The sequence below is a fragment of the Triticum urartu genome, chromosome 2A (genome assembly GCF_056163025.1).
Source record: "Triticum urartu cultivar PI428250 chromosome 2A, HENAU_Tu73, whole genome shotgun sequence".
Classification (NCBI taxonomy): Eukaryota; Viridiplantae; Streptophyta; class Magnoliopsida; order Poales; family Poaceae; genus Triticum; species Triticum urartu.
Window position 1 is genome coordinate 432,531,215 of NC_141874.1, and position 11,503 is coordinate 432,542,717.

The 11,503-nt window shown below is 45.6% G+C and overlaps 2 protein-coding genes across 2 annotated transcripts; one reads left to right on the forward strand and one right to left on the reverse strand.

The window, feature by feature from the left end:
- Nucleotides 1-1,991: 1,991 nt before the first annotated feature.
- On the reverse strand, nt 1,992-8,054 carry LOC125537870 (uncharacterized). The gene is made up of 4 exons (XM_048701192.2): nt 7,780-8,054; nt 6,256-6,439; nt 3,013-3,109; nt 1,992-2,432 (listed from the first exon to the last, which is right to left on the reverse strand). Exons 2-4 carry the CDS (start codon nt 6,418-6,420, stop codon nt 2,176-2,178), a joined length of 519 nt encoding a protein of 172 aa, XP_048557149.2. The 5' UTR covers nt 6,421-6,439; nt 7,780-8,054; the 3' UTR covers nt 1,992-2,175.
- A 2,363-nt stretch (nt 8,055-10,417) lies between these two features.
- Nucleotides 10,418-11,503, forward strand: LOC147985356 (uncharacterized). The gene has a single exon (XM_087539874.1). The coding sequence runs from the start codon at nt 10,418-10,420 to the stop codon at nt 11,501-11,503; it is 1,086 nt and encodes a 361-aa protein (XP_087396000.1).

The following is an 11,503-nucleotide window of genomic DNA, read 5'->3' on the forward strand; positions in this document are numbered from 1 at the left end:
CTCACAAAATATGCTAACTGCACGTCCTCCTGCCAACACCCAAGTGCGCATAATTTCGAAAGTTTGCATGGTAAAATGCTGCACCGTGTCAATCGCAGTTCTCTGACCAAAAACCATACCGTTTCTATGCTTCCACAGCTGCCAAGTGAATAGCATTACCAGCGAATCAAAACCCTTTCTGTGCTCAGCTGGTATTAGAGCGCGACTCGCCATCCACCAGTCCTCCAAGGAGTCATTTGTGGTCGGGACCAGAGAGATATCCAACCGAGCTTGTTGAAAGCATTTATGCCAGACCTGTCGAGCAAAAACACATTGAACCAGGATGTGATCCATAGTGTCTTCCTCCTGGGCACATATGTAGCATGGCGATCGATGATCTTGAAGCCCATGTCTGAATCTACGATCGGTCGTCTAGAGACGATAATGTGTGGCTAGCCACATGAACAGCTTGCAGGAGAGAGGAGCCCAACACTTCCAGATGGCCTTTGCCGGGGCAAAGCTAATGCTACCTTGCCAAACCATACCGTTTCTACGCCCCTAGTTCCTTTCATCTGTGTGTTTGTTGTATTGTTGATGAACTTTATTGCATTGTGTGCTAAACTTTGTTGTATTGTGTTGCATTTGATGTTGTGGGTCGAATTATTGTTATGTTTGTTTTGGATTGATTTGACATAAGTTTGATATTTGTTTGATTGCAATATGTATGCATTTATGGTGCGAATGCCCTATTTTAGGGCAACTGTTTGAGCACTAGTGCCCTATTTTAGGGCATTTATTAGAGATGCACGTTTTTTGGTACCCTGAAAATTACTTTGAGATGTTGCAAATTTTGCTCCAAGTACAGTTTATTAGTGCCCTAAAATAGGGACCTATTGGAGATGCCTTAACCACAAATGCGTTTTTCATTTTGTAATTTACTCACCTAGTGACAACCAACAAAATAATTTCCAGTTCCATTGTATCGATGAAAACGCATTATATTCATCTGATGGTTTTGATAAACTTCCTCGGTTCCAAAATAAGTATCATGGTTGTTATTTATTTTTTCCGCAAAATAATTGTCGTGGTCTTGCTTCATTTCTGTTTTGCACAGAGGGAGTACATAACCACCCTTTAAAGTATTTAAACTACTACTTCAGTTTTTGTATACAACAAGACCACTATGAAAATACATTTTGTAGCTATACAAGGCTACCAAGAGTAACCGATGCAAAAATTGATGACCTTGCCTCATATTAGCAACTCATGGTTTAACTGCTCGCATGCATGCAGTGAATGACAATAATAGTCTCAACTACTTTCTCCCTTTGTTCCATTCAATTTTCTCTAATTTGCATGTGCCCTATTAATTAACCTAGTAAACAGAAGACAAGTTGACTTACAAAATAGATATTAATTTTTATCTTGGTACCAGTAATTCAAGTACTTCCTCTCTCTCAGTTTACAGGGTGTGCACGTACCCCTAGGTCGTCAATTTGACCAACCTAATACAAGTCATATATTACAAAAAATATACCAATATAAACTTCAGATGTTCTATTTTCAAACGGTATAATTTTTGTGTTATATAGTTTATATTAGAGTGATAAAATTGGCAACCTAGGTATACGCGCAGGACTTGTAAATTGAAACGGGGGAGTATGTGATCTTGTATACTCAGACCTCCTCCAATGCAAAGGTGCTTAGATAAGGTGATAAGTGCATTAAATACCTTAGCAACTCAACTCCCCAGTGCATAGGTGCTTAACTTGTTGCTAAGCACACTTTATTTAATAAGTTAACACTTAAAGTCTTTCATCCATTGGTCAAGTTATTTCATTTAAATGGTTTGCCTAGGTTCACGCATTTGGCATTGGTTCTTCCCGGGTCACCAAAGTGCTCTTTCTCCTTAATTATTATGCCATGCCAATTTTTCACTTATGTGACATGCTTAGCACCTGTCCACCATGGAGCACTAGGAAGAGCCTTAAGTAAATGAAGGGAGTATGCACTTTGGATCCGTAATAACTTCATTCAGGTGTTCTTAAATTGCATCTTACAAATGGGGTCAAACCCAGAAAATCATCTCGCCATAAAACGGTGTAAATCTGTACATTCTTGAAATCTTTTTTCCACGTCTTACAGGCCCTTCAAAGCTGAATAAATGATTGTTCCATGAAGAGAAAATACGCACTATCAATCAACAGGGAAACCAAGAAATCTGTTTATCAGTGCCACAACTGGCTTGGCCTCTCCTGGCACGTAAGGCTGGAGCGTCTTCAGATCCATCGCCTCGACGGTCTCCCGCAACGTGTGTGGATGGGCACAGAAAAGGTGATTCCTCTCGGCCAGTTCCTCTGCTAGCTCGCTTTGGTGATTGTCCATCAGGTCTTCATTCACAACCACGATAAGAGGTTTGCCCAGTCGCAGCGTCTCAAATATGCTGCCAGAACCTGTCAGCAATAACAAGTTAAACAAACGATGGATTGGAATGCTTTTTCCAACCATTCATGTCGCTAAAATGCAACACGGGCAGCATATTATATTTCCATAACCCTCTCGCTCTAAAATATAGCAAGTTTTCCAACAACAAAAGTCCAAAAGACTACATATAGATGCAACTACAAGTCCTGATTCCATGATCACTAGTGACTAATGCCAATTCAGCAGGCACCTTTGTCCGCCTTCTACAAAATTCACAGGATAGTGCACGATAGTGACCACCTAGTAATGGACATGTGTCGAAATGCTAGTCTGTAGTATTTATTTCCTTCTCGCCAAAAAAGTTACTCCTATTTGAAGTTGAAACTCCAAATCCATAAATAATGACAGAAGAATCAAAATCCTTAACATAGATTTCTACAGGTTTAAGAGTTGTGACAATATCAGTGTGAAAGAGATTGCTTAGGGCTATATCATTACAACAACCAATATACATAGGCCAAAGGATTCACCATCAAATAATCTGCTTCAAGTATCGTTCCATTATAGTTTCTCAAGAAAATAAATCTATTATTCAGATTTGATCATCACCTGCATGACTGATGACTAAGGATGCTTCCCGTATGTTGTCAGCTATGCTTGGTGAAAAAGTGAAATGCTCAACTTGAAGACTTGAATTTCCTGAGGCCTATATTCAAGAAGAAAAAACTAAATTCATGGTACATTCACACACTTATAACCGTTAGATACAAACTACAACCAATGATTACGGTACAGTGCAGCAGAAGATATTAGATAGTACTATCCTAAAAAAAGATATTAGATAGTACTATGTAAGAACTAGAACCTACGTAGGCCTTCTGCCTTGCCAACTTTTTTTTGAGGATCCTGCCAGTTATTAAAGTATATAGTTGCAGTTATTATTCAAAAATCAAATTATCTCCTGGACTTAACAAAGCGGTGACGTATCGAAATGAAGTTTATACCCACAAGAAATCAATTACTCCCTTTGATCATAATAAGTGTCATGGTTTTAGTTCGACACCACGACACGAGTAAGGGAATCTCCAACGCTAACCCGCAAACCGGACACCACATCCGTCCGCGGACAGCCAGGGGGAGGGGGGGGGGGGGGATCCGCGGACAAGGATGCGGGAGCCGGCCATGCAAAAACATTTCGAAGTTTATTTAACAAACCGGGCAAAATTTAATCAAACACGACGAAATTCAGTCAAGTTCTGTCATAATTTACATAAACGGCCTATATCTCGGCCGTTTTTACTGAAAACTAAAAAAACTGCTTGTACTGGACAACCACCTCGTACACGTGGCCGCCCTGCCCGACCGCAATGTCGTCGCTGTTCGTGCCGTCACTGTCATCCCTCCAGCTGTGGTAGGGCGCCGGTGGGCCGCGACAGCCTTGTCCGGCCGTAGCTTGCACTTGCGGAGGAGCCGCTCCACTTCCTCCTGCGCGGTCGGAGGGCCGCCGCAGACAATGCCGACGGCACCTGCGGAGCACAGGCGGCGGCCTTGCCCCTGCCAGCGTTGGCGAAGGAATCGCTAAGCAACCAGTCCTCACCGATCTTGGCAAGCTCGCCGTCAAGGCGGCGCTTGGCTGCAGTCTCCGCGGTGGTGATGGAGCGGTCGAGGGCCCAGGCGGCAGGGAGGTCTGGGTCGTTGCAGACCCATTCCGGCGCTGCGTCCAACTTAGCGAATGCGGAGCGTCGGGCGGCGTTGCGCTGCTCGCAGCGTGCCTGTTGCCTCGCCGCCCGCTCCTCCTCGGACCCGACAGCCCTCATGCCTTGGTGATCATGGGCGGCAGCTCGTCCTTGACAAACTGTCCGTGGCGGTTTTCGTGGGGCGGTGACACAGACCCGTCAATATGGGCGGGCCTAGCGGTTGTGTGCTGGCGGCGACGCTGGCTCCTCCTTCACGCGGTGCCTGACATGGACGCTGCGGTTGCGTGGCGGCTCCTCCTTGATGCAGCGTCCGATCTGGACGCAACCTCGGTTGCGCGAGGGTGGGGGGTGCGGTCTCCTCCTTCACTCGCCGGAGAGGGGACACCGGCTCCCTCTTCATGCGGTAGCGAGGTAGGGATGGCGGTTCCTCCTTGACCGCACGCGGCTGCGAGGGTGGCACCGAGCCCATCTGACGGAGCGATGCTTCGTCATGAGCTCCATCTGACGGACGAATTCCTAGTCCGTCAGAGTTGCCTCCGCGAGGAGGCGTAGCTGCTGCTACGGCTGCTGCTCCTGCGGCGGCGCCTGGTCCTCCTCGTCGCCGAAGGAGATGATGATCTCGTCCTTGCCAGAGGAGTCGACCACTGTGGATGCCGAGGGGCCCCGAGAATGAGGGCGGCGGCGCCATGAGCCGCCTGACGAAGAACTGCTGCCGTCTCCGCCCGCCAGCGCGGAGAACCATGACTTCGACATCGCTGGAGTTGGAAATGCTCGGGAAGGAGGGGCTTGGATATGTGCATCGCCGAGGTACGACTTAAATAGCCGTGGCCAGGCCATGCGAAGGGCCGGTCAACCCGCTTCAATGCGGCGCAGCAACCGGAGTTGGTTTCTCGGGACGCGTCGTCTGCATTGAAGCGGCAACGCCCGAGATGTCGTGTCCGTCAGCGTTGCCCTCCCGTCCGGTCACGTTGCTCGGCATCAATACCGGCTGCTGCGTGCTCTGGACCGGCATGAATGCGGCGTGGGCGTTGGATGGAAAGCGCGGGAGAGACAGGATGTTTTTTTGGGTCGGCCACGACAATCAGATGTGGGCGTGGCAGTGGTCCAGACGCCCGCAAAGCCCCCCCTTCCCCCAGTTTTGTTTCCGGTTTGCGGGAAAAAGCACGTCGGGAACGGTCGGCAGACTGATACAGGCCCGCGTTGGATGGCAAAACACGTCCGGACCACGCGGTCCGGACGGTTGCAGGCGGTTTGAGGGTCGGCGTTGGAGATGCCCTAACATATAAGCGAGTTACTTTCCTATTTTCCCATCAGATCCTTCATTGTCCCAGTTTATTTCCACCTTCTATTGCACAATAGCCTAATGCTCTTGTAACCAGATTCTGGTATTCCAGTCTATAATACTATATATAAAAGGCACCAGTTCACTAGACCATAATTTGATCTTTTCCATTATGAGACTTCAAATTATCATACTACCTCTGATCCATATTACTTGTCTTAGATTTGTCTAGATACGGATGTATCTAACACTAAAACGTGTCTAGATACATCCGTATCTAGACAAATCTAAGACCAGTATGGATCGGAGGGAGTAGTTAGCACACAAAAAAGTAAAACATTGTGAACTTGCCTGAAGTCTGGACAATCAAACTTATCTCTGCCAATGTGTTATCCTAATGTTGCCTATGTTCCCTTTTTTTTTGCCACCTTTCCTGTCTAGCTTTATCATAAATTTTGCAAGTCTGGAATTTTGTTCATGTGATGCATCAAAAGATGTAAATGATTGTAGCATTAAAAGTGTCAGCATCTATAAGGATGCCACAATTAGTTACAAATATCTTCATGCAATTTCTTTCCACAAGCAATGCGCAATTTACACCTAGATGTCAGATCAGCAGTTACAGATCTCAGTTGGTCAGATACTATGTCCATTTAAGGATTAATAAGCAACATTACAAATCAATTACTCCTTGCAGTAGTAGAACCTGATGAGATTGCAAAACATTATCGGACTTTCCCTTCTTACCTATTAAGTATGCTGTAGATTGCGATTTTGATAACAAAATACTGCATTGACTAAAAGGTGCAGTCGGCCAGTCACTAAGCAAAACCACACAAAGAAAATTGACTGCAAGATGGAGACAGATGTTACCTTGGATGGCTTGTATGTTCCTCGGCCCATTTGAATCAGAAGGTCTGTGTAACCTTTCTGCAGTAGTGCTTGTTTGAGTTCCTCAGAATCTACCACTTTGACAAGAGCATCGAAACATGTCGTCCCTACTGTGACAAACACCACTCGCCTTTCTCTATCTCCCATTCCTTCTAAAGAGTAAGCTCTGTAGAAAAACAAGTTAGTATCAAGGTTTTTTTGTTGTCAAATACAGTCAGAGTCACGACTATAGACTATAGTCGTGATCCAAAAAAAGGTGTGTCCTTTTATAACATTCTTATTTTCAGATCCCACTTGATCCAATAGCACGGAACAACTATCTTCAAAATAGATTCCTGCCACTGGGTCTCACCGAATCGAGACACGCATGGCTCCGCGTTCATAGTCACCGACTAGTAGGAGCAAGTCGCCTTCCATATGTGTGGCTCGAATCATAGAAGCAAGCCACAACCGCTACACTGGCAAGTGCGTAGTCGCAGCAATTAAGCACCAAGCCGCCAACTAATCGGCGACTCAATATCACTTGTTAACATTTAAAAGGGAAACTAAAGGAAACGGATACAGGATACTACCTCTGATTCAAAACGTAAGTTCTTTAAAATTTAATGCTAGTAAAATGTTTCTAAGTTTAAACATGTATAAACAAAGAATTGCAAGAATCCATAAAAAAACTTAATATTGTTAGATTTATCAATACATATACTTGCAATAATGTATAATCATTTTTATGTGTGAGAACATGTTTGCACATAAACTGATGATCAAAAAATAATAATCTTGAAGACTATGTCAAAGTGTCAATGTCCAAAAAAATTTACATATTACACCGGTGGGAGCTGACTTATGCTTGTACATGGGTTAAGGCACTGAGTTTCCAAGCAAAAGAAGACTATTTATCTATAGGAATGTAAAAAATACTTAACCAAGCAAAAATGTTTATTCCAGTTTATATCTCATCCAATGGTTATGTTCCACCTTTGCCTTCCATTTCTTCACATCTTGAACGACCCGACAGCACACTTTTATGTGTGTCAATTCGTACAACACTTGCACATGCTCTTTCATCCAATTCATTGCATCTAATCCACAAGATGTCCCTCATTACTGAGAGACTAAAACGTTAACAAGTCGGCCTTCAAGATTTAGATGGCAATTTGTCATAATTATTCCTCCCTCCGTTCACAAATAGTATAAAACGTCCTAACTTTTTTGTGAATCAGATGTATGTAGACACGTTTTAGTATGTTTGTTCACTCATTTCAGTCCGCATGTAGTCCATACTGAAATATCCAAAACATCTTAATATTTGTGAACGTAGGGAGTACTAATTTTGTTGCGAAAATAGTTTTGTCAATTATGCTCGACTATGTGCTGTGAATTCCCCATGCTAGTGCTAGAGTTGATACGTACCAAACAAAATCGCGGCACGCATGAAACCCTGAAATCACCCAAATTGGGGAACTAACCAGATACATGGGGCATCAGAATTGGGAGAGGGAAGCTCACCTGAGAGGAACCTCCCTCCCTCGATTCGCGGACGGGAGCGAGCTGGGGTCGAGCGGAAGGCAGGGCGGGGCGGGACGGGATCGCGCGGTGGAGGACCCGCGGGGGCGGGAGGAGGACCGGCGGGCGGGGCGGGAGGGTGGAGCTCCGGCGGCGGGCGGAGGGGCAGTCCGAGCGAGCGAACGAAGCGGGGCGGCGTGCGTCGTTCTGAACGGACTGAAGAGAACAGAGGAGCGGGCTGTACAAACAATAGTCGGATGTCTGAGAGTAAGGGCCCGTTCGGATCTCATCCAGCTTCATGAAATAGCCAGCTTCCTGAGAAGCCAGCCGCCGCCAGCTTCTGACCGGATTCGAATACGTTCGCCCCACCACCAGCTCCTCTTCTCCGTCATTATGGGCTGGCAGCCCAGGAAGCGAGTTTGTGGCCCAGTTTGATTGCTCGTAACGAGGAAAACTGTTTGAGCGAAAGAAAACGGTTCGCACCGAGGCACTTCGGAAGGGCATTTCCCAATAATTACCAGCAACTTCTCCTCCTCCTTTACGTGAAGCTACGCTTCTGCTGCTCTACGGATTTACACTGCGGGCCGCTCGGTCTCCTGGAGCGGGATTCTCGGAGGTGAACCGTTCGGGTCGCTTCTCGCTGGCTTCTCGGGAAGCTAGATCGTGGATGAGATCCGAACGGGCCCTTAAATTACATAGAAGTACCACAATTGAGGCATTGAAAGTAGATTGGTACCAAAATTGGTAATTTTTATGTGTCAGTACCAAGATTGGGATGAGCCGTTGCAAAAAAGACTAAAAGTGCGTTTTATACGTATTGACAGAAAAGCTGACCGGTTGAGCCCGTCCGTCAGGCGCCACGCTAACCAGTGCGCGCGTGCCCGCGCGCTGACTAGGACGATGCCGGCTCGCACCGTTTAGGTCTCGCTGGTGCGACCGAGCCAGACCCCGACCCCGCTCTGCCCTCGCACCCTCGCCGGCGGCTGCCTCCCCCTCGCCGGCGGCTGCCTCCCCGCCACCCGCCACAGCACGCCGCCGTAGCCTAGGATCGAAGTGCTTAGGCACTGTCACCTCCCCTGCGGCTGCTCCTCCCTCGCGCCCTCCTCTCCCCCCCCCCCGGCTGTTGTGCCTCCCTAGGCGACGATGGCCTCGGCGACTCCGGCAGGCGGCGATGGCCGGGGCGATGTGAGCGGCGGCGACCTCCCCCGCTTAGGCCTAGATGGCAGTGGCGGCTACTCCAGCTCGGAGTACAGTAGCGAGGACGAAGATTTTGCGGAGCCGGCGTTGTCGATGGAGCAGAGGCTGCAGTTGGCGCGAATTTGGGTGGCCAACCCTAGCACCGCCCATCACTGGACTCATGGCTTCGGTGGTGTTCTGTAAGTGGTCAACTGTTCCATTCTTGCTCATTGAAATTGGGGATTAGGGTTAGGTTTCTACTGCCTGCATGTTTAGCACTCTAATAGCTAGTTCTAATTAGAGCAGAGAAGTATAGTGGATTACATTGTTATTTGTTAGTCCAAATTGTCATAGCAGCATTATGTGTTACCTAACTGGAGCAGAGCAGAGCATCATTAGTGGCTTACATTGTTATTTCTTAGTCCTAACTAGAGCAGAGCACCATTAGAGCATAGCACCATTAGACCAGAGCAGAGCAGAGAAGCATAGTGGATTAAATGAGTCCTAACTAGAGCAGAGCATCATTAGTGGACAATTCTGTTAACTACTTATATGAAAATACAAAACATCAGTTTGCTGTGAGTTAAGTACCCACTCTGTAATTATGGTTGCATTGAGATAGTTGTTTACATTGTTTGATTTTGTAGTAATTGTTTAGTTTATTCATATTGCAAGGCTAAATTAAACAAAGCTTTGTTTATATGTTAGCCTATCTGTTAAGAAAAATTGTTTATTAACCAATTTTGTCTGTTATTTCATTTTGCAGTTTGTATGATGACATTTTGGATGTTAGGTTCCATTTTGATGCTTCAGAAATGTTTGAGCTGAAGCTCTGCAGTTCAGATGTGACATACATGAATATGATTGCAGTGATGGAAACCCAAGGATTTAGTGAATATGATCTATTGTTTCACATTGAGAATCCAGATTTAGGGAAGAAAGGATTAGAGATGGTAGAGAGTAATGCTGAGTTGCAACTAGTAAAGAGGCGGTTGAGGAGTGTAAGGTTTTAAATTTGTTAGTGAGAGCATGTCCACCTCCTTGCAGCCAGTTTGAGAGGCAAGATTTATCCATTGTTCCACCTCCTTGCAGCCAGTTTGAGAGGCAAGAATTATCCACTGTTCCACCTCTTTGCAGCCAGTTTGAGAGGCAAGAATTATCCACTGTTCCACCTCTTTGCAGCCCATTTGAGAGGCAAGAATTATCCACTGTTGTGTATGAAGAGCCTGTGTTATATGATCTCAGTGAGCCACCCATCTATGCTGTTGATGAAGAAGGAGTTGCCTTTGAAAGTCAGAGTAGCAGCTTCAGTGTAGCTCATGGTACTGGTGTTTGCACACAAGAGAGCAAGAATGTAAAAGGAAAACTGAAAGTTGTGTTGGAAATAGAAGAAGAAGAGGGATATGATGGCAGTGGTGGTTCTGATTGTGAAGGTGAAGATGACAGTGATGTAAACCCTTTTTATATGGGTGATGCTGGTGATATAGAGATGGAGGAGGGAAAGAAACAGAGAGAGTATGATGAAATAGAAGAGGAAGAAACAGATGATGAAGAATCCGAGGTGGAAGAAGTGGTGCATTATGAGGATGACACAGAGGTTGAGGAACCTTTCCAAATGGATGAAGATGAGAAAGTTGTTTCACAGGATGAAGAAACTGTAATTGTACAGGAAGAGAAGAAGAAGAAGAAGAAGAAGAAACAGAAGCTTCCAGATAGGAAAGGGCCTACAACAAGGACACATTCAAGTGTAGTTCAAGAGGAGGAATCTGATTTCAAACCTTCATCTGATGAAGAAGAGAAAGGATTGTTGAAGAAGGCTGATGATGATGGTTATGAGCCATTGTCATTTGTACTGCCAAAGAAAAGGAAGAGCAGGGCAAAGCAGAGGCCTCCTAGAAAATGGTACAATGAGAAGATGGAGGCACCACATGAGCAATTATGTATAAAGATGTGTTTTTTGGATCAACATCAATTCAGAGAGGCTTTGTTGAACTTGTACATCACTCAAGACAGAAACTGCAGATATCATAGGAACTCAGATAAAAAAATAATTGTAGAATGCAACCAAAAACATTGCAACTTCTTTATGGTGGCAGCAGTTATAAAAGGTGAAACTATTTTTGTAATTAAGAAGATGAGAATTAAGCACATTTGCCCTATTAGTACAGAGACAACAAGGGTAAGTGCCAAGTGGCTTGCACAGAAGTATGAGTCACTGTTCAGATCTGATCTAACAACTGGCATTCAGACTTTGATTGATGCCTGCATGGAGAAGTATGGTGTGGATGTGCCCAAGTCAATGTCATATAGGGCAAAGAACCTAGCTATTGATGCTGTGCTAGGAGACCACAAGAAGCAATACCCTAGGTTGAAAGACTATGCTCAGACAGTGATGGATACAAACCCTGGGAGTAGAGTAGTTGTCACTACTGTAACTCCAACACCCAATGCAAAAATCCCCCATCCAGGTCCAAGATTTCATGCTATGTTCCATTGCATCAATGGAGCAAGGGAGGGGTTTCTCAAGGGGTGCAGACCATTCATTGGTTAG

Coding starts and splice junctions, on each gene's coding strand:
- LOC125537870 (XM_048701192.2), bottom strand. CDS start 6,420: ATGGGAGATAGAGAAAGGCGAGTGGTGTTTGTCACAGTAGGGACGACA. Junction 3,110..6,255: donor GAACATACAAGCCATCCAAG/GTAACATCTGTC, acceptor TCTTGAATATAG/GCCTCAGGAAATTCAAGTCT. Junction 2,433..3,012: donor CTTAGTCATCAGTCATGCAG/GTGATGATCAAA, acceptor TATTGCTGACAG/GTTCTGGCAGCATATTTGAG.
- LOC147985356 (XM_087539874.1), top strand. CDS start 10,418: ATGGGTGATGCTGGTGATATAGAGATGGAGGAGGGAAAGAAACAGAGA.